The sequence below is a fragment of the Rana temporaria genome, chromosome 1 (assembly GCF_905171775.1).
Source record: "Rana temporaria chromosome 1, aRanTem1.1, whole genome shotgun sequence".
In the NCBI taxonomy this organism is placed as follows: Eukaryota; Metazoa; Chordata; class Amphibia; order Anura; family Ranidae; genus Rana; species Rana temporaria.
In genome coordinates this window covers 24,596,324-24,619,264 of record NC_053489.1, presented here as the reverse complement: position 1 = coordinate 24,619,264, position 22,941 = coordinate 24,596,324, and the positions used below count along the sequence as shown (strand labels likewise).

General features: G+C 44.1%; 1 protein-coding gene across 2 annotated transcripts in view; it reads left to right on the top strand.

Moving 5' to 3' along the window:
* The window catches only part of UNC13B (unc-13 homolog B), a 580,491-nt gene that overhangs the window by 163,703 nt on the left and 393,847 nt on the right, over positions 1 to 22,941 (top strand). For both annotated transcript variants that reach the window (XM_040336017.1, XM_040336018.1), the window contains exons 7-8: positions 521 to 594; positions 14,190 to 14,247. In XM_040336017.1, coding sequence (XP_040191951.1) covers positions 521 to 594; positions 14,190 to 14,247 — 132 coding nt within the window. The remainder of the gene's footprint in view (positions 1 to 520; positions 595 to 14,189; positions 14,248 to 22,941) is intronic.

Sequence of the window (22,941 nt, the reverse complement as noted above, 5' to 3'; positions counted from 1 at the left end):
GGACAGTCTCCCCAATGATCACCCGTGTAAGGGACAGTCTCCCCAATGATCACCCGTGTAAGGGACAGTCTCACCCAGTGGGTGGGAGGGACAGTCTCACCCAGTGGGTGGGACGTTCTTCCCCCTGACCTCCAATGCTAGGTGCATTCTCCCCAATGCATATCACCCTAATGTGCCGTGAGTTTATTTAAGATGTAGCAATTATTATCAGGAGTCCTCTGATACTGGAAAGTTTTATTTTAAGGTTCCTCCATGTTACAAGCTTGAGGAAGACTGGTGTGGACCCAAATGAGGAAAACTATAGCCACCTGTACTGAAATATAGGGACAAAATGGAAACCTGGTATTAAAGATGGTCTTTATGCCTCTTTCTTAAAAACAATGTTTGCCAAGAAGATGGGTTTGCATGGTTACATTCTGTTTTTTGCCTGCATATGGGAGTTGACCTGTGTTTGGGGCTGAAATAAATTTTCCTTGTTTTTTATTCCTTGTGTATCTTGATGTCTCCTGTCGTCCTCCAGATATCCCTGAGGAAGAAGCCAGGTACTGGACCAAGAAGCTGGAGCAGATAAACAGCCTGGAAGAGGCCGGAGAGGTGCGTCTATTTCTTAGCTATGCTCCTCCAAGGTCAGATGTACACCTCTCAGAGTCTGAAGGACCCGTCTCTGGGGACACTCAGGAGCCTAGAAATGATCAGTTATCTGGGGTCATCTTCTCACATGAGGTCCAAGGGCCCTATCTGCCTCTTGTCTCTTTATTTACAACTTTGAAGTTTACCAGCTTTGATATAAACCACTGAAAACAAAATTTCTAACACCTCCTTACAAAGTGGGATTGTTTTTTAACCCAAATGGTACTGATTTTAAAGCTGAACTCCGGCCTCGCCTTAAGTCTTGCACGGTTGTTCTGGCTCTTCTCCTGGACTGAAATGGCTTTCTCTGATTCCACTGCATACTGTGAGCTTCTTAGAATGTGCATTAGAAGCTATAGCAAGTCAGATAGAGCCTGCCTCATTTCCTGGCTGGAGGACATCCAGCATCACCTAGCTCTTTTCTACCAAGACTGACTGTTCCTGGCCCACTCTTTTTCAGTCATTGGATTTCTGTTCTTTTATTTCCAATGGTTTTTATTGGCAGATTTCACTTAATACATATCAAACAGATATAAATGATTTTAAAGTACAGTGGAACCTCAGATTGTGAGTAACGCGGTTAACGAGCGTTTCGCAATACGAGCACTGTATTTCTAAAAATCCTAACTCGGTTTGCTTGTGTTGTCTCGAAACACGAGCAGGATTCAGGTCAAAGCAGTGTGCAGTACCGCTTTTGTCCTGAGGTGTAGGGTGCCGGAGCCGGCTGCAATCAGCGCCATTCGGAAATGCACAGAAAGGCCCGAGGACAGTTTGGCTGACCACGAGCCTTCTCGAGGTTTGCCGAGAACGGAGTCTTTCCAAGGTTTGCCAAGGACAGCCGAACTGTCCTCGGGCCTTTCTGGCCATTTCTGAGGCTCTCCTGCGCCCCCCGCCTCTGGCCACATGAGGTGTTGCATGCCATTGAAGTCAATGCATAACTAATTATTTTCGTTTCCATTGACTTCAATGGGGAAAGTCGCTTTGATATGCGAGTACTTTGGATTACGAGCATTCTCCTGTAACGGATTATGCTCGTAATCCGAGGTTTCACTGTATATGTATTCCTATACTTGATTTCATCCACTTACCTGTACCGCAATAGTCCAATTTCACCCCGCCCTTCAGTTTTGTGGTTTGGGGGGACCAAAAATTCTGCCTTCTATTCAGATACAAATGAATAATAGAAAGTGATGACATAGAAAACAGGAGGAGGCCTAAGAATACACGGTTTTTGTTCTTTCAATCATGGAGACCAGTGGTCTGCATGCAAATGTTTTCCTTCTAGGGACACCCACTCCTCCAGACTGAGGCTCGTTTCACACTGCTGCGCTGTGAATTTGTTGAATTTTTTGTCGTGTGAGAGGTGCGAATTTACCGTGAATTTCAGGAGTTGGACATAGCTGCGCTTGATGTTTTAGCCAATGGAATCTTAATGTAAAATAAAAAGTGTTAACTTCCTGTGTACTTCCTGTTTTTTGTGGAGAGTAGTGTGGTGGAATTTGCTCATATGTGAACCACTAATTCCAGAATGATTTACTGATTTACATTTATGTCTATGGAGACTAAGGGGCAGATCCACAAAAGAATTACGCCGGCGTATCTTTTGATACGTTGCGTAATTTTAAAGTTCCCGCGTCGTATCTTTGTTTTGTATCTACAAAATAAGATACAATGGGATCTGGGATCGATCCGACAGGCGTACGTCTTAGTACGCCGTCGGATCTTAGGTGTATTTTTTTCCGCCGGCCGCTAGGTGGCGTTTCCGTCGAATTCCGCATTGAGTATGTAAATTAGCTAGTTACGGCGATCCACGAACGAACGTACGTCCGGCCGGCGCATTTTTTTACGTCGTTTGCGTTCAGCTTTTTCCGGCATATAGTTAAAGCTGCTATATGGTGGCGTACTCAATGTTAAGTATGGCCGTCGTTCCCACGTCGAAATTTGAATTTTTTACGTCGTTTGCGTAAGTCGTTCGCGAATAGGGATTTGCGTAGAATGACCTCACCGTCGGAAGCATTGGCTTGTTCCGGTTTAATTTCGAGCATGCGCACTGGGATACCCCCACGGACGGCGCATGCGCCGTTCAAAAAAAACTTTGTTTGCGTTGGGTCACGACGTATTTACATAAAACACGCCCCCATCACAGCCATTTGAATTCCGCGCCCTTACGCCGCCAAAGATACACTACGTCGCCGTAACTTACGGCGCAAATTCTTTGAGGATTCGAAAAAAATTAAATAAGTTACGGCGGCGTAGTGTATCTTAGATACGCTGCGCCCGGCGGAGAGAAGCGCCGAGGTACGTGGATCTGCCCCTTAATTGGCAACGCTGTAAACTCGCACAAGACCTTTTTTTTTTATCGCATCGCATTCGTTATCGAATCGCAACGCATGTATGTGAACGACCGTCATTGAAAATAATAACTTCATGGATGACATGCGAATTTAGAATGTTTTTGACACATCACATTCGTTATGAACTCGCATCAGTGTGAACCGGGCCTGACACCCCCCACCCATCAAGGCGTTTAGATATTTGCATAACTCCTCCCAACAGCCAGCCTACTGCTTTCTTCAGAACTGAGAGATCTTGGAGTACAGAGGCACAGGGTGCTGTGATGTTTTCAGGAAGCCATGTACTGCCCTCTGCTGGCCCCTCCCACCAGCCATGATCTGCTTGCATTGGATAGGGAAGCACAGCGACCCAGTGATAATGGAAAGGATTTATGTAAGAATTTCATTAGCATGTTGATAGAGAGGGGGAGGGACCAGGGAAGGCAGATTAAACTTCAGATTTAAACTTTTAGATCTGCTGCCAAACATGAAAAGCAAACACTTAGAGGTGCCTACAGGAACAGTTGCTTGTGACTGTAGCTTTCAGATAAGACTGTGAGAACCATCTGATTCATCTCCGCTTTAGAACAGCACTTTAACCACTTCCGGACCGCCGCATGTACATATACGTTGGCAGAATGGCACGGACAGGCACATTGGCGTACCTGTACGTGCCTGCCTAGACGTGGTTCGGGGGTCCGGTCGGGACCCCCCCCTCCGGTACATGCGGCGGTTCCCGTGGCTTCAGGAGCGATCTGGGACGAGGGCGCGGCTATTCGTTTCTAGCCGCCCCCTCGCGATCGCTCCCCGGAGCTGAAGAACGGGGAGAGCTGTGTGTAAACACGGCTTCCCCGTGCTTCACTGTGGCGGCGTATCGATCGAGTGATCCCTTTTATAGGGAGACTCGATCGATGACGTCAGACCTACAGCCACACCCCCCTACAGTTGTAAACACACACTAGGTGAAACATAACTCCTTCAGCGCCCCCTGTGGTTTACTCCCAAACTGCAACTGTCATTTTCACAATAAACAATGCAATTTAAATGCATTTTTTTGCTGTGAAAATGACAATGGTCCCAAAAATGTGTCAAAATTGTCCGAAGTGTCCGCCATAATGTCGCAGTCACGAAAAAAAAAATCGCTCATCGCCGCCATTAGTAGTAAAAAAAAAAACGATCCCCTATTTTGTAAACGCTATAAATTTTGCGCAAACCAATCGATAAACGCTTATTGCGATTTTTTTTTTTTACCAAAAATAGGTAGAAGAATACGTATCGGCCTAAACTGAGGAAAAAAAATGTTATATATGTTTTTGGGGGATATTTATTACAGCAAAAAGTAAAAAATATTGAGTTTTTTTTCAAAATTGTCGCTCTATTTTTGTTTATAGCGCAAAAACTAAAAACCGCAGAGGTGATCAAATACCACCAATAGAAAACTCTACTTGTGGGGAAAAAAGAACGCCAATTTTGTTTGGGAGCCACGTCGCACGACCGCGCAATTGTCTGTTAAAGCGACGCAGTGCCGAATTGTAAAAACCCCTTGGGTCATTTAGCAGCATATTGGTCCGGTCCTTAAGTGGTTAAGTTCTGTGCTTCAAAGGCTGCTTCGATTTGGTGCCAATACCACCTATCTAGTCCCTGATGGAGGATGTGTGCAAAGTTTCTCCTATCTGCGATACTCTCTGTATTGGTTCACACACCTACAATACAGTACAGAGTCTCCACCTGTCCTATGAAAGACATACAAAATCATCAAACGCGTAGCTGGAATCCATAATCGTACGGAGAATGTTGTAAACCCAACTGCCCTCTACTAATATTTTCTCATTCTGTTACCTACATACAAATCAAATGCAATGGTAAAATCACTCAATACAAAACAAGCCAACTTCTGCTTTTGTCGTCTGATGTTTAGCATTGGTTCCGAGCATGCATGTTTGTACTTTGGATTTTAGTTGGACGGTCTTGCGTACACACGATTGGATATTTCTTTTTCTTTTTTTTTGTGTGCGTGTACTTGAGAGAGGAGCCGGACTGCAGGAGTTGGGAGTAGGCAGGCCTCCCCCAGAGGCAATCTGCCACCTTTCTCCATGCCCCGGGTGGCAATGGTGGGTGTGTGAGGGGGTCCTCCCACACAGCCCGCCCTACCTGCTCCGCTTTGAAGCCCAACGGGGCAGAGGGACTCCCTATAAGGGAGTGAGAGGATTTGCCCGCTCAACCAGCCCCATTAGTCCTTCACCTCTCTTTTTAGAGACCGCGTGGTCAAAGTGCGTGCATGTTCACTCAATTTAGAGTGCGTGTAAGTGTGGTGTTTTTTTGTGGGAGGGGGGTGGGCGTACTAAGCGCAGGCTTACCTCGCATAGCACACCCACCGGGAGCCGGGCTGAGACCACCAAACTCAATTCACATGTAGCCGAGACCGGGATCCGAACCTCTAGCTGCAGAGGTGAATGGCTTGTCAGCGCAGTGCAGCTCCATCACGCGATTGGATATTTTGACGTAACAGATTTATTAAGCCAGACAGTTGGTGAGCATGAACAGCCAACATTTTGTTGTCATTAACTGCTTAAGGACCGCCTCCTGCACATATACGTCGGCAGAATGGCACAGCTGGGCACAAGCACGTACAGGTACGTCCTCTTTAAGTGCCCAGCTGGTCCGAAGCTCTGTGACCGCGGGACCCGCGGACCCGATCGACGCTGGAGTCCCGCGATCGGTCCCTGGAGCTGAAGAACGGGGAGAGGTGTGTGTAAACACAGCTTCCCCGTTCTTCACTGTGGCGCCGTCATCGATCGTGTAATCCCTTTTATAGGGAAACGCAATCGATGATGTCACACCTACAGCCACACCCCCCTACAGTTAGAAACACAAATGAGGTCACACTTAACCCCTTCAGCAGCGCCCCCTTGTGGTTAACTCCCAAACTGCAATTGTCATTTTCACAGTAAACAATGCATTTTTAATGCATTTTTTTGTCGTGAAAATGACAATGGTCCCAAAAATGTGTCAAAATTGTCCGAAGTGTCCGCCATAATGTCGCAGTCACGAAAAAATCGATGATCGCCGCCATTAGTAGTAAAAAAATAATAATAAATAATAAAAATGCAATAAAACTATCCCTTATTTTGTCAACGCTATAAATTTTGCTCAAACCAATCGATAAGCGCTTATTGCGATTTTTTTTTTTTTTACCAAAAATATGTAGAAGAATACGTATCGGCCTAAACTGAGGAAAAAACATTTTTTTAATATATTTTTTGGGGGATATTTATTATAGCAAAAGGTAAAAAATATTGTTTTTTTTTCAAAATTGTCGCTCTACTTTTGTTTATAGCGCAAAAAATAAAAACCGCAGAGGTGATCAAATACCACCAAAAGAAAGCTTTATTTGTGGGGAAAAAAGGACGCCAATTTTGTTTGGGAGCCACGTCGCATGACCGCGCAATTGTCAGTTAACCACTTGACCACCGGGCCTATTCTGGCACTTCTCTCCTTCATGTGAAAATCAAAATTTTTTTTGCTAGAAAATTAATCAGAACCCCCAAACATTATATATTTTTTTTTAGCAGACATCCTAGGGAATAAAATGGCAGTCATTGCAATACTTTTTGTCACACCGTATTTGCGCAGCGGTCTTACAAGCGCACTTTTTTTGGGAAAAAATCACTTTTTTGAATTAAAAAATAAGACAACAATAATTTTTGCCCAATTTTTTTATATATTGTGAAAGATAATGTTACGCCGAGTAAAATGATACCCAACATGACACGCTTAAAAATTGCTAGAATTATTGCTCTCGCTCTAACGATCGCGGCGATACCTCACTTGTGTGGTTTGAACACCGTTTTCATATGCGGGCGCTACTCGCGTATGCATTCGCTTTTGCACGCAAGCTCGTCGGGACGGGGCGTTTTTAAAAAATTTTTTTTTTTTCTTATTTATTTTTTTTTATAATTTTTTACACTGAAATAAAAAAAAAAAAATATATCACTTTTATTCTTATTACAAGGAATGTAAACATCCCTTGTAATAGAAAAAAAGCATGACAGGTCCTCTTAAATATGAGATCTGGGGTCAAAAAGACCTCAGATCTCATATTTAGACTAAAATGCAAAAAAAATGTAAAAAAATTAAACTGTCATTTTTTTAAATGACAGAAAAAAAAAATGTTGCTTTAAGACGCTGGGCGGGACTGACGTTTTGACGTCACTTCAGCCCAGCAGAGCTATGAGGACGGGCGAAGGAGATTTTTCCTTCAGTCTCGTCCCCGGTCACTTGCCGAACGGACCCGATCGCCTCCGCCGCTACCGACGGCTACGGTAAGCGGCGGAAGGCGCGGGAGGGGGGGGCCCCGCCACCGATAACGGCGATCTCGCGGCGAATCCGCCGCAGAGACCGCCGTTATCTTTTAAAGGACCGTCGGCACTAAAGATGCATACCTCGGTTGTGGCAGCAGCTGCTGCCGTTACCGAGATATACATCTTTAAAAACAGGACGTCTTTTTGACATGAGGCGGTGGGCAAGTGGTTAAAGCGACGCAGTGCCAAATCGCAAAAACTGGCCAGGTCCTTTTACCTGCCTAAAGGTCCGAGTCTTAAGTGGTTAATGTATCTTGATTACCAGCATGAAGAAGCCTTTTCCTTATCTGTAAAAAGAGTGTGAAATTTATACACCTAAATGATATCCTATGTACACCGTACAATTATCCTCCCACTCTGTGTACAGGATTCCTTCACTCACTGAAATGCTTTTCACGGGATTATGATATCTGTCTGTTGCTGCTGCTCAGAGGGTTCCTAGACCTGTCAAGTCACTGGGATATACCTGGAGTCGCCGGGTCATCCCTTTCACACAGCTTCTGGGAATGAAGTGGCTTGATTTTTTTATTTTATTTGCATGGTTTAAGAGATATTCACCCTGCATGCAGCCGCTGACATCTGCGGCACATGTGCTCTGAAGGTCCGGCATAGCGTGCTGGAACTTCAGAGCTTTGTGCCTGAACCAAGGGCCCCCTCACAGCACCGGAGCCTGTGAACCCGGAAGTAACTCCGGGGGAACATGTCAGCCCCCTCAACGGAGCTTCTTCTTAGTCTTTAACCACTTAAGCCCCGGACCTTTAGGCAGCTAAATGCCCAGGCCAGGTTTTGCGATTCGGCACTGCGTCGTTTTAACAGACAATTGCGCGGTCGTGCGACGTGGCTCCCAAACAAAATTGGCGTCCTTTTTTCCCCACAAATAGAGCTTTTTTTTTGTGGTATTTGATCACCTCTGCGGTTTTTATTTTTTGCACTATAAACAAAAATAGAGCGACAATTTTGAAAAAAATTCAATATTTTTTACTTTTTGTTATAATAAATATCGGCCAAAAACATATCTAAAAATATTTTTTTTCCTCAGTTTAGGCCGATACATATTCTTCGACCTATTTTTAGTAAAAGAAATCGCAATAAGCGTTTATCGATTGGTTTGCGCAAAATTTATAGCGTTTACAAAATAGGGGATAGTTTTATTGCATTTTTATAAATTTTTTTTTTTTTACTACTAATGGCGGCGATCAGCGATTTTTTTCGTGACTGCGACATTATGGCGGACACTTCGGACAATTTTGACACATTTTTGGGACCATTGTCATTTTCACAGCAAAAAATGCATTTAAATTGCATTGTTTATTGTGAAAATGACAATTGCAGTTTGGGAGTTAACCACAGGGGGCGCTGTAGGAGTTAGGGTTCACCTAGTGTGTGTTTACAACTGTAGGGGGGTGTGGCTGTAGGACTGACGTCATCGATCGAGTCTCCCTTATATAAGGGATCACTCGATCGATACGCCGCCACAGTGAAGCACGGGGAAGCCGTGTTTACATACAGCTCCCCCCGTTCTTCAGCTCCGAGGAGCGATCGCGAGGGGGCGGCTATAAACAAATAGCCGCGCCGTCGTCCCGGATCGCTCCCCGAGGGAACCCGACCGCCGCATGTATCGGGCGGGGGGGGTCCCGATCGGACCCCCCACCCGCTAGAAGGCAAGGACGTACAGGTACGCCAATGTGCCTGTATGTGCCATTCTGTGGATGTACATATACATGCGGCGGTCGGGAAGTGGTTAAAGTGGATGTAAAGCCACTTTCATCCTTTATAAACTACTGCCATAGTGCTGATCTACAAGGATATAGATGCCTCCTGCATGTATCCTTAACAGTCAAATATCTCCCCTCTGTCTGTTATGAGACCCGAAAAACTGCAGATTCTGTGGGTGGGTCTGTTGTCTGGAGCTCGGTGGGTGGAGTCGTGATGTCAGTAGACTTCCCCGCCCACCTCTACACTCTCCTTGTCAACATGCATTTTTTCCTGTGTATTCCTTACACTAAATTCTGCTATGATCCCTAACATCCAGTCAAAATCCAGAAAAGTAACCACATGACTTCAGAAAAGGAGTGGGGGTGGGAATTAAAAAATAATGCCTGTCTCCAGGCTAGTGCATGAGATATGTAAATAACTTGATGTTGCAACTGAGATCAGGTGACCTCAGACACACACTGCAATATAACAATCGGATCACTCGAGCTTCTCCTCTGCCCAGCTCTCACTAGATACATCTAACCTAAGTCAGATCACTTGTCTGTGTATATTCTGCTTTCTGTTCTGTGTTTTCACTGTAATATACATGCATTTCCTCATCACACTGAACTGTGGATCACACCCTATGATGAGAAATATCCAGTCAAAACACAGTAAAGGCAGCCAATCCTGGGAGAGCTGGACGGGAGAGGAGGGGGATGTGAATTGTGAACTTTTTACACACGATGTGCCTCTGTCTCAGGCTAGTGCATGAGATGTGAAATAACCTGTCACTCACAGCAAGGGGGGCGGAACGGACTAAGGTTTTTCTCTGTAAGTCTGTTTTATTTCACTGAACAATAAGAGGATTGCTCAGAGCTGGATTAACTCTGTGTGGCAAGACTGGGCACAGATGATAGGAAATCTTATACCCTACATTGTGACATCCACTTTAATCTAGATGCGGCAGGTAGTAGAACCCAGGTATACTACAGGGGAAAATATTTATGGACACCTGACCATCGCACCTACACGAACTTGTTAGGCAACCCATTACAAAAACCATAGGCTTTGTTATGGAGTTGGCACCCCTGTCGGTGGCTATAACATCCTCCACTCTTCTGGGAAGGCTTTTCACAAGATTTCAGAGCGTGTCAGTGGGAATTTTTGCCCATTCAGCCAAAAAAACACTTTTGAGGTCCGGTACTAATGTTGGATGAAAAGACCTGGCTTACAATGGGGTTTCCAATTCATCTCAAAGGTGTTCAGTAGGGTTGAGGTTAGGTATTCTCCACCAATCTACCACCAACTGTTAATTATGCATTGTCAATTTTTAGTTTGGTGGGATTTTGGTTTGGTAGACATTAGGGTTGTCCCGATACCAGTTTTTTAGGACCGAGTACAAGTACCGATACTATTTTTCAAGTACTCGCCGATACCGAATACCGATACTTTTTTTAAATGTGTCCCCCCCCACAGATGCAGCCGTGTCCCCCCCCACAGATGCAGCCATGTCCCCCCCCACAGATGCAGCCATGTCCCCCCCCAGATGCAGCCATGTCCCCCCCCAGATGCAGCCATGTCCCCCCCCCCAGATGCAGCCATGTCCCCCCCCCAGATGCAGCCATGTCCCCCCCCCCAGATGCAGCCATGTCCCCCCCCCAGATGCAGCCATGTCCCCCCCCAGATGCAGCCATGTCCCCAATATATGCAGCCATGTCCCCAATATATGCAGCCATGTCCCCAATATATGCAGCCATGTCCCCAATATATGCAGCCATGTCCCCCCCCCCATATGCAGCCATGCCCCCCCCCCCATATGCAGCCATGCCCCCCTCCATATGCAGCCATGTCCCCCCCCCATATGCAGCCATGTCCCCCCCCGATATGCAGCCATGTCCCCCCACACACATGCAGCCATGTCCCCCCACACACATGCAGCCATGTCCCCCCACACACATGCAGCCATGTCCCCCCACACATGCAGCCATGTCCCCCATATAAGCAGCCATCTCCCTCATACCTAGATGCTGCCGTGCCGCCGCTTAGTTAATATGGGCGGGGAACATTACAGCCTTCATTTGAATAGCTGTAGTGTTTCCCGCCGCGCCGCGTATAGACACTCCCCCTTGCTCGGGATTGGACAGATCACCCGTTCAATCCCGAGCAAGGGGGAGTGTCTATACGCGGTGCGGCGGGAAACACTACAGCTATTTAAATGAAAGCTGTAATGTTCCCCGCCCGTATTAACCAAGCGGCGGCGGCGTTGCAGGGGGGTGGGGGATCTGAGTATTCGACCAGGCATCTGGGGCATTTGCGGGAGTACAAGTATTCCCGCAAATACTCGGTATCGGTACCGATACTAGTATCGGTATTGGGACAACCCTAGTAGACATGTTTGGTTCCACTCCTGCATTTCTTTTGTTTTTCCAGTGCTCTTTTTTGCCAGACCAACTATAGGTAGGTTTAGGTGATCACCTGCCCCCCATCTATTGATTAGCACGCCTGTGCTCCTTGTTAGGAGACTTTAAAATTCATAGCTAGGACTGCAGTACACAGAGTGCCTTGACGTTGGCCTGCAGCTTAGTTAGACAGATTAATTTGGTTCAGTGCTCTTTTGGTTGGTAACTTTGAGCCTGGCTATTATGGAAACATTTTTTATATTCCATATATATATTTAATCGCATACTGCTAAAAACGCATCTCATTCAAAGTCCCAACTCTCCCCACCTTTTTAGGTATTCATGTTAGGTGGGAAAACCTGGCTCACATTAGGTGTTCTAATTCATCTCTAAGATGTTCAGTAGGGCTGAGGTCTGGACTCTCAAGTTCCTCCACACCAAACCCATCAGACATCTTTATGGAGCTGGCTTTGTACATTCATACTGGAACAGAAAAGCGGCTTCACCCAACTTTTGCCAACTTTTAGGTTTGCTGAGCATAGTTGTCTAAAATGTCTTTGTATGCTGTAATATTAAGCCTACCCTTCACTGAAAACGACTAAATTCAATCGTTCCAATGTTCCAATGTTCTAGCATCAGCATTATAGTTTTAATGGCTTCCTACTGAAATCTCCATTTCTCTTAAATATTTAATCTCATATTTAATTGATACAAAATTAGCCCAGTGACTTGGTCTGTAGGGTATGAATTGTTTCACAGTAGAATGCGGTAGACTTTTGTTTTTCAATTTGTATTTCTGATTTCGCACCTAGGGAAGGTAGGGATAAGCAGACCCGGGTTTTATGAATTGAATGTCATCGAATGTTGGAAAATGGCACACTTGTTTTTTCCCTAATAAAGACATGTATGTGTGTTTTATGCTCAATCGGTCATATTTCTAAGTGCTGAGAAATCCAGGCACTTTAACCACTTAACCCCCGGACCATATTGCTGGTCAAAGACCGGAGAACTTTTTGCGATTCGGCACTGCGTCGCTTCAACTGACAATTGCGCGGTCGTGCGACGTGGCTCCCAAACAAAATTGGCGTCCTTTTTCCCCCACAAATAGAGCTTTCTTTTGGTGGTATTTGATCACCTCTGCGTTTTTTAGTTTTTGTGCTATAAACAAAAATAGAGCGACAATTTTGAAAAAATATATTTTTTACTTTTTGCTGTAATAAATATCCCCCAACAATATATAAAAAAACTATTTTTTTCCTCAGTTTAGGCCGATACGTATTCTTCTACCTATTTTTCGTAAAAAAAAATCGCAATAAGTGTTTACTGATTGGTTTGCGCAAAAGTTATAGCGTTTACAAAATAGGGGGTATTTTTATGTCATTTTTATTAATATTTTTTTTTACTAGTAATGGCGGCGATCAGCAATTTTTTTTTCTTGACTGCGACATTATGGCGGACACTTCAGACACTTTTGACACATTTTTGGGACCGTTAGCATTTTTATAGCGATCAGTGCTATAAAAATGCATTGGATTACTATAAAAATGCCACTGGCAGTGAAGGGTTTAACACTAGGGGCCGGGGAAGGGGTTAAGTATGTTCCCTGGGTGTGTTCTAACTGTAGGGGGGGTGGCCTCACTAGGGGAAATCACTGATCTTCTGTTAATACATTGTATGAACAGAGGATCACCATTCCCCCCCCTGACAGGACCGGGAGCTGTGTGTTTACACACACAGCTCCCGGTCCCTGCTCTGTAACGAGCGATCGCGTGTGCCCGGCAGCGATCGCGCCCGCTGGGCACGGGAGTCGGGTCGAGCGCCCCTAGTGGCTTGCGAGAGAGCCGACGTAGAGCTACGGGCTCTCGCGCACAGGAGCCGACCTGCCGCCGTAAAACGACGGTGGCGGGGCGGCAAGTAGTTAATACAAATTCACCAGCAACATTTATATTACAGCAACAGTTTAAGCCAGCAAGGGGGCAGTACGTTAGCCGCTTTTTAGCTCCATTTCAGGGTGGTTGTCAGGCTCTTCATAATGCAAAAGGAGTGTTTTCTGTTCTCCCTTTATAGTTGCATAGTAGGTGAGGTTGAAAAAAGACACAAGTCCATCAAGTCCAACCTATGTGTGTGATTATATGTTGTATTACCTTGTATATTCCTGTATGTTGTGGTCGTTCAGGTGCTTATCTAATAGTTTCTTGAAACCATCAATGCCCCGCACTGAGACCACCACCTGTAGAAGGGCTCTTATAGTAAAGATCCCTCTACGTAGTTTAAGGTTAAACCTCTTTTCTTCTAATTTCAATGAGTGGCCACATGTCTTGTTAAACTCCCTTCCTCGAAAAAGTTTTATCCTTATTGTGGGGTCACCAGTATGATATTTGTAAATTGAAATCCTATCCCCTCTCAAGCGTCTCTTCTGCAGAGAGAACAAGTTCGAATAATAACATTGTTGTAAGCAGTTGGGGTTCTTTTTTTCGAACATGGAAATTTTCTAACCAGCTAGTCTCCAATTCTGCAACAAAGAAAAGGATCTAATCCCATGTCACTGTTTGGAGATGACCCCACACTGGGCTATTTTACCTGAAGACCAGCAGAAAGCTTCCCATCCATGGCCAGTTGTTTATCATTGGAAATATCGGATTTTCCCATTGCTTTTTTTGTTATTATTACCTATTACTCTTGCAGATCAGTTGTTTGCTACCATTATTGTTGTTTGTGTTTGTTATACACTTGTATTTTTACATTGCCACTTGTACATCTCTCCGCAGTACACCTACCAGGACGATGAAGAGAAGCCGCCTCTCCCCATCGCTGCGTCCCAGTGCTGTAAGTCCACACTGACCATCTTCGTGTTCCATAGGTCTGATCTATGTCCACAGTTGTATTGTGACAATCGTCTTGTGTGTCAGCTAATGAGTTTTCCCTCTTACTGTGTCATCCCAACTATTCATAAGACAGCCATCTTTTCTTTTTCTTTTTTTGATAACTTTGGTTATAATTCTACTTCTTTCTTATGTGCTTATGGATCAGAAGTTTTAAAACATCTGCTATTAATGGGTAATTTTTTGCTTCTTCAGATCTAAAAGTGAACATGATTTTTCCATCAATCTGTGCTGATGATTTTTTGCTTTAGGGAACAGGCAGAGTAATAAGTGACTTGGCTCCTTATAACTCTGCACTCTGTGACATACTCCTGACCCCTGTACTATATACGTTACACACTCCTGACCCCTGCATTCTCTACGTTTCATATTCCTTACACCTGCACTCTCTACGTTGCATATGCCTGACCCCTGCACGCTCTCAAGGTTGCATATGCCTGACCCCTGCACTTTTCCTTACATACACCTCACCCCTGCACGCTCTACCTTGCACACGCCTGTCACATACCTTATCTGAGGCCAAGATGCTGAGGGAGGCTCCCCTTGCGGCTGAGCACAGTATACCCCTGGAGGTGGAACAGAAGGTATAATGCTCAAAGAAGCATGGGTTGCCAGCAGGGTGAAGAAGACTGGAGCAGGTGTTTCCTGAAAGCCACTTGAGACTGGTGCAGGAGTTGGTCTTTAGAAAACCGTGCGGAGTGCAGTGGGCTTGAGAATCCAAGAAGCTTGGTAAAAGCCTGGCAGAGGATCTAGCATGGCAGGTCAGGCTGCTGCAAGTGGGATCCGTATGGCAAGCTGGGGCTAATGATGTTACATGAGAGAGGGCAAAGTCCTTTAGGCAGGCCAGGGTCATACACAGGTAATCAAGCAGGTTTAAAGCAGAAACAAGGTCCTTAAGACAAGCTGAGGTCATTCACCAGTGGTCAGGCAGGTAAAGCAGAAGAGAGATCCTTAAGACAAGCCGGGGTCGGAGGTAGGAGAAGATCAGAGCAGGTCACAGGGTAATCCGGGTCACAGGAACAACAGTAAGCGGATCAGGTTTCAGGAACATCTGAAGACTATCCAGCAAATTGGGTCAGACAGTGGCAGCCTTATAAAGGCCAGCAGGGGAACCATCTGTCACATGATGCGCCTATGGCACCCATTTCTTCTACTGGCAAGATTGACAGTACTTCCATGGCCTTTTGCCTGACTCCCTGCGCTCTCTACGTTGCACACGCCTGACCCCCTGCGCTCTCTACGTTGCACACGCCTGACCCCCTGCGCTCTCTACGTTGCACGCGCCTGACCCCCTGCGCTCTCTACGTTGCACACGCCCTAACCCTCTGCGCTCTCTACGTCAGGGCTCGACAAATCCCGGTCGCCATGGCGACTAGAAATGGCATCCTGGCGACTTGGCTTGGAAGGTGGGCTTTTTTTTTGTGAGCTGGCGCCATCTGGTGGTGAGCTGTTGGTATTACAAGTTATTACCACCAGATGTGTAAGCTGGCGCCATCTGGTGGTGGCCGTTGTATTACAAGTTAAGCATTACAAGTTAAACAGCAAAAAAAAAATGGGTGGAGTGCAGCGCTCAGGGTGTTTGCACAGAACAATCAACTAAAGGGTTAACAATAAATAAAAATAAAAATGATAATAAAAATAATGATAATAAAGTTGATTGATTAGTTTGAGATAAAAATCACAAAACACATTGGGGATATACAGTGTGACTGGTGATATTCAAAAATCCATGATAGGTTCAGTCCCAGCATAAATGCCTAAAGAGGTTGTAGTTGATAAAAATGAGGAACTGATGTGGTTGAAGGCAGTAGTTCAGGGCTGCTATCCAGGAGCGAAGTCAGCTCGGTGTATGCAAGAGAAAGACAAAAAGAGGGAAGCGCCTCTGAGTATACTGCTTTTAATTTAAAACATAAAAATATATATCCAGCACTTACATCATAATAATATGGTGCAGTCGTGGAGGCTGGCGTGCATCTGTAGCAGACAGTCCGCAAAGCGTCAGAGCTGGGCAGCCGGAGAGAGCCGGGGAGAGAGACGGCTGAGTCCTGGTTGTTGTGCCGCTGCTGGGCAATGGATTCGTCAGCTGTTGCGTGACGTCAGGTCGGACGGTGGCTGAGGGGGACCACAACGCGTTTCAGAGCCGGCGCACGGAAAAGACCAGCGCGCTCCTTTTTCAAGTGTAGTGAATGGAAGACAGGGCTCATATTTTAAACAGTCATGTGATCAGTGCCGACCAATGGGCATACAGGGATACCGAGCAAACGAAAGTGAATCGAATTACTTGATTAAAACTGACAGCGGGACAAGACTTATATATATATATGTGTATATAATACAAATGGAAAAGTATAATCTGAGGAGGGTGGATATTAAATGATTATCTACATATGTATAGTCAAAGTGACTGTGTATACATATAGTGGGGGAAACATGATTAAAAAGTGGAAAACGTATTACAAGTTTTGGACACTAGAGGGCCACCAAAGTAAGGATATATAAACGGTGCCTTAATTTAAAATGATATTATAATGGGAATACTACTAAGGGGTGATACTTCGGGCAGTGGCAATAGAACCACAAGGCTATGATGAGGCAGATATTGAATGTAAATATAAAAATACAGATGATAAAAATAAAAATAAAAATAAAAATAATAATAAAAGAAATAAGGATTGATCACATCAAAGTACAATACAAGGACAAGTAGGAACAATCATTGAGTATATCAGGCCCAGATGTAAATGGAAACTGATAAGTAATAGAGTATAGGGGAATATAGGGAGGGGGGGGGGGGAAAGAAAAAGGAGAATGCGCGTGTATGTAGGGCTGCATACATAAACACACATATGCATGCATCCACATACGCGTGTAGATATGTGGTAAAGATGTAAGGAATATGTATATTTGGATATTTAAAGGATGGCATTGACATCTAATTCTTCGTTGAGGCCGAGAGGAGAGAGACAATCAAGGGTAAATATCCAGAAGGTCTCGCGTTCGCACAGTCTGGAGAAACGCTCAGCCTCAGAGAGGCCCCTAGGTATGGATTCAATGACCCATACCCGTAGGCCCTCCGTAGACCGGTCGTGGTGCTCCAGAAAATGACGAGGCACACTGTGTTCGTCACAACCAGCCTCAACGAAGCGTCGGTGTGCACCAAAACGCTGTCTCAGAGGATTGATGGTGCGTCCGACATAAAGAAGTTTACAGGGGCATGTGATACAGTACACCACATAGTCACTGGAACAATTGTGGAAATTGTCCAGCGAGTATGATTTACCTCTATGGAAGAAATCTTTTTGGCCGTGGGTGACGAATGGGCAGGTTTTGCATCTAGGTTTGTTGCACCTGTACATCCCTTTAAGTGGGATCAGACAGGTGGAATCTAACGGTTTAAGACTTTTTAACCTACTGGGTGCTATCTTGTTTTTAAGGGTAGGAGCTCTTCTGTAAGTGACTTTAGGTTTATCACACAAGGTAGTAGCTAAATGGGGGTCTTGTTTAAGTATATTCCAATGTTTTGAAAGAATCTGTTCCATTTTTTTATATTGTCCATGGAAGCCGGTAATAAAACGTACAGCAGGTTTTTCAGGTGACTTAACAGTTTTGGGTTTTTTTCCGGGGAGAAAAATGTTGTAAGCATGATCTATTAATGGTTCCGGGTACCCTTTTTCAAGGAATTTTTGTTTTAAATGAGCACTTTGGAGGATATAGTCGCTATCTTTGGTACAGTTTTGGCGTAATCGGCAGAATTGGCCTTTGGGTATGTTTTTAACCCATAATGGGTGGTGACAACTATCATAATGCAGGTAAGAATTTCCTGCAGTAGGTTTAGTGTAGTTGCGGACGAATATGTTGTTATGTTCGTGACATAATTCTAGGTCAAGAAAGGCCAGAGATTCCTGATTCCACACGAAAGAGAAAGAGAGTCCTAACTGATTGGCATTACAGTGATCGACGAAACTATTCACCAGACTGGAAGGGCCATCCCAGATGATTACAATGTCGTCGATGTATCGGCCGTAAAATATAATGTGTCTTGAAAAAGGGTTGTCTTTCCATATGGCTAGGTTCTCCCAAAGACCCATGGTCAGGTTGGCATAGGAAGGGGCAAAATTTGCCCCCATTGCTGTCCCATGGGTCTGTAGGTAGAAGTCGCCTTCAAAATGGAAATAATTATGATTAAGGCAAAAGGAGGTAGCCTCTAAAATGAAGGCCATCTGTTTTGAATTGAGCAGGGGGTCAGAGAATAAAAATTCCTGTATCGCACGAAGCCCAATGTTATGGGGAATGGAAGTGTATAGGGAATTGACATCCAAAGACAGCCAGGAGTAGTTCTCCTGCCAAGCATAAGGGGACAAGAGTTCCATGAGATGTATAGAATCACGTATGTACGATGGGAGTTTTTGAGCTAGGGGCTGCAAAAAAGAATCTATGTATAATGAAAAACCACTGGTTACACTATTCATAGAGGCAACAATAGGCCTACCGGGTGGATGTGAAGAGTCCTTGTGTACCTTTGGTAGATGGTAAAAATATGGGGTGCTATAGAAGTCTTTTCGTAGAAAAGCTGCTTCTTTCTTGTCAATGACTAGGTCAGCTGTGGCTTGTGAGATAAGAGTGTCGGCTTCCTCACGAAAAAGGGGGAGGGGATCAATTGTTAGTTTTTTGTAGGTGTTGGTATCGGCTAGTAATCTCAAGGCTTCAAGTACATAGGACTGTCTGTCCTGGATTACGATGCCTCCACCCTTATCAGCTGGTTTGATTATGAGATCAGGGTTATTGAGGAAACGTTTGAGAGACGCTCTCTCTCCTGATTTAAGGTTAAAATTATGGTGTTTGTTTAGAAGGGCTGACTGTTGGCATAGCTGTTGGAATTCAGCGATCACTACTCTATAGAATGATTCTAGATACGGTCCCTTAGATTTTGTTGGGAAAAATAGTGATTTGGGTTTAAGGGATGTATGTATAATTGGTGGTGAAGTAACCAGGTGTTGAGTGAGTAAATGAAAGTCAAGCTCTGAGTTAAACTCGCCAGTGTCTACGGACAATGGACTCGTGTGGGATGTTTCATGGAGAGAAAGATTTAAAGTAATCTCATTGGAGATGGAGCTAGGTGAAGACTCTTTCGATAGCAGAGTATCCTTAAGGGATTGTATATGATAAAATCTCTTAAGGGTAAGATTCCTAATAAATTTATTAAGATCTTTAAATAGTTGAAATGGATTGGGTTGGATGGTAGGGGAGAAGGTTAGTCCCCTACTCAAAAGTGCGGAATCTTCTGGAGACAATATGTAAGAGGACAAGTTAAATAACTTTATAGTTTTTGCTGTTTGGCACTCAGGGTGATGTTTTCTGCGTCCTCCCCTGCATCCTCGTCTATGTGTTTTCTTTTTAGCCGGTGTTTGGAGTGGGGACCCTTTTCTAAAAAAGGCGAGAATGACAACGAGGTGGAGTATGATGGTATTTCATCTCTATTAAAGTCGCCTAAGATTAAGTCGAATGGGGTAGGTGGGGGAACATCTGGAGCAACAAAAATAGTACCTATATCGGAGATATTAGAAGAGGAACTAGATGCAATACCGAGACTGTTGGTGCTTGGTACAGCGGTATCAGTGGAGGAAATATTAGGTGTTGAATTTACAGAGGACACTGTTTCACCAAGTGTAGGAATAGAAATGGAGGTAGACGGAGGCGCTATAGGTTGAATTGATGGCCTATTTCTCTGTCTATGTATAGGTTGGGCCCTTTGGGGTAACGGGCGGGCTCTACAGGGTGTAGTGGAGAGACTGTGCACAGGTATATCTGTGTGTTTTAAAGCTACACGTGGAATTATTTTAGAATACGGTAAAATGGACATAAGAGCTGGTATAGAGGAATTGTTCTTCCATGAGAAGATCTTATTTTGAACTTGTAATACGTTTTCCACTTTTTAATCATGTTTCCCCCACTATATGTATACACAGTCACTTTGACTATACATATGTAGATAATCATTTAATATCCACCCTCCTCAGATTATACTTTTCCATTTGTATTATATACACATATATATATATAAGTCTTGTCCCGCTGTCAGTTTTAATCAAGTAATTCGATTCACTTTCGTTTGCTCGGTATCCCTGTATGCCCATTGGTCGGCACTGATCACATGACTGTTTAAAATATGAGCCCTGTCTTCCATTCACTACACTTGAAAAAGGAGCGCGCTGGTCTTTTCCGTGCGCCGGCTCTGAAACGCGTTGTGGTCCCCCTCAGCCACCGTCCGACCTGACGTCACGCAACAGCTGACGAATCCATTGCCCAGCAGCGGCACAACAACCAGGACTCAGCCGTCTCTCTCCCCGGCTCTCTCCGGCTGCCCAGCTCTGACGCTTTGCGGACTGTCTGCTACAGATGCACGCCAGCCTCCACGACTGCACCATATTATTATGATGTAAGTGCTGGATATATATTTTTATGTTTTAAATTAAAAGCAGTATACTCAGAGGCGCTTCCCTCTTTTTGTCTTTCTCTTGCATACACCGAGCTGACTTCGCTCCTGGATAGCAGCCCTGAACTACTGCCTTCAACCACATCAGTTCCTCATTTTTATCAACTACAACCTCTTTAGGCATTTATGCTGGGACTGAACCTATCATGGATTTTTGAATATCACCAGTCACACTGTATATCCCCAATGTGTTTTGTGATTTTTATCTCAAACTAATCAATCAACTTTATTATCATTATTTTTATTATCATTTTTATTTTTATTTATTGTTAACCCTTTAGTTGATTGTTCTGTGCAAACACCCTGAGCGCTGCACTCCACCCATTTTTTTCTGTCTCTTCTTGAAGTCTTGTACAGCTGCTAGGTTTGATTGCCTGACTTTCACCTTACTAGTAATCATTATTATTATTTTTAGTTGTCATGACCAGTTGATGACTATTTTATACATAGATATAACCCTTTACCCTTTGATAAGTACATTGCTCATTATTTTAACAGCATTTGTGTGCCTTTGCTGACCAAAAACTTTTTAAACTCTTTAGCTTTCTATAATTTTAGATTTATTACCCGAAATCCCAGTCCTTAATATATACATTATATTCTGACCAGATGGAACTAATTAACGAAATAGAATACCACAAATATGATGTCTTAGATACACTATACACTAGTTTGCCCTCTGACCTTTTTTGTGACTCTTCTAAACTCTCTCGCCCTGACAGATACTCCCTCTGTGGTAAATTCAAAAAATTAGAAAGACTCATCAATTCCACTAACACACATTGGTGGGATGAGTTTTTCCTCAAGAAATATCTAGAATATAAAATCTCTCCCAGAGGCTTGAGAATTCTCAAGACCTGCTCCTTTTTAGATGTTTCCCACAATGCAGAGTGGGAAGGAATAGCTGAGTTCTGCACTAATAAATTAATAGGAGTACTCATCAGTCAAAGACACATTAAGTACGATGAGTTAGTACATCACACACAGATGGTTTCGCTAGAAATTACATCACTCCAACAAAAGCTTCCACCTACTTGGCTGGAAACCCTGAAAAAGAACACCAAAACGCATGAGAACCTTCTCATTAAAACTAAATTGGGTAAATTCCATAGGGATTTGGACGATTATCGTCAAAATAAGATCTTCTCATGGAAGAACAATTCCTCTATACCAGCTCTTATGTCCATTTTACCGTATTCTAAAATAATTCCACGTGTAGCTTTAAAACACACAGATATACCTGTGCACAGTCTCTCCACTACACCCTGTAGAGCCCGCCCGTTACCCCAAAGGGCCCAACCTATACATAGACAGAGAAATAGGCCATCAATTCAACCTATAGCGCCTCCGTCTACCTCCATTTCTATTCCTACACTTGGTGAAACAGTGTCCTCTGTAAATTCAACACCTAATATTTCCTCCACTTCTATTCCTACACTTGGTGAAACAGTGTCCTCTGTAAATTCAACACCTAATATTTCCTCCACTGATACCGCTGTACCAAGCACCAACAGTCTCGGTATTGCATCTAGTTCCTCTTCTAATATCTCCGATATAGGTACTATTTTTGTTGCTCCAGATGTTCCCCCACCTACCCCATTCGACTTAATCTTAGGCGACTTTAATAGAGATGAAATACCATCATACTCCACCTCGTTGTCATTCTCGCCTTTTTTAGAAAAGGGTCCCCACTCCAAACACCGGCTAAAAAGAAAACACATAGACGAGGATGCAGGGGAGGACGCAGAAAACATCACCCTGAGTGCCAAACAGCAAAAACTATAAAGTTATTTAACTTGTCCTCTTACATATTGTCTCCAGAAGATTCCGCACTTTTGAGTAGGGGACTAACCTTCTCCCCTACCATCCAACCCAATCCATTTCAACTATTTAAAGATCTTAATAAATTTATTAGGAATCTTACCCTTAAGAGATTTTATCATATACAATCCCTTAAGGATACTCTGCTATCGAAAGAGTCTTCACCTAGCTCCATCTCCAATGAGATTACTTTAAATCTTTCTCTCCATGAAACATCCCACACGAGTCCATTGTCCGTAGACACTGGCGAGTTTAACTCAGAGCTTGACTTTCATTTACTCACTCAACACCTGGTTACTTCACCACCAATTATACATACATCCC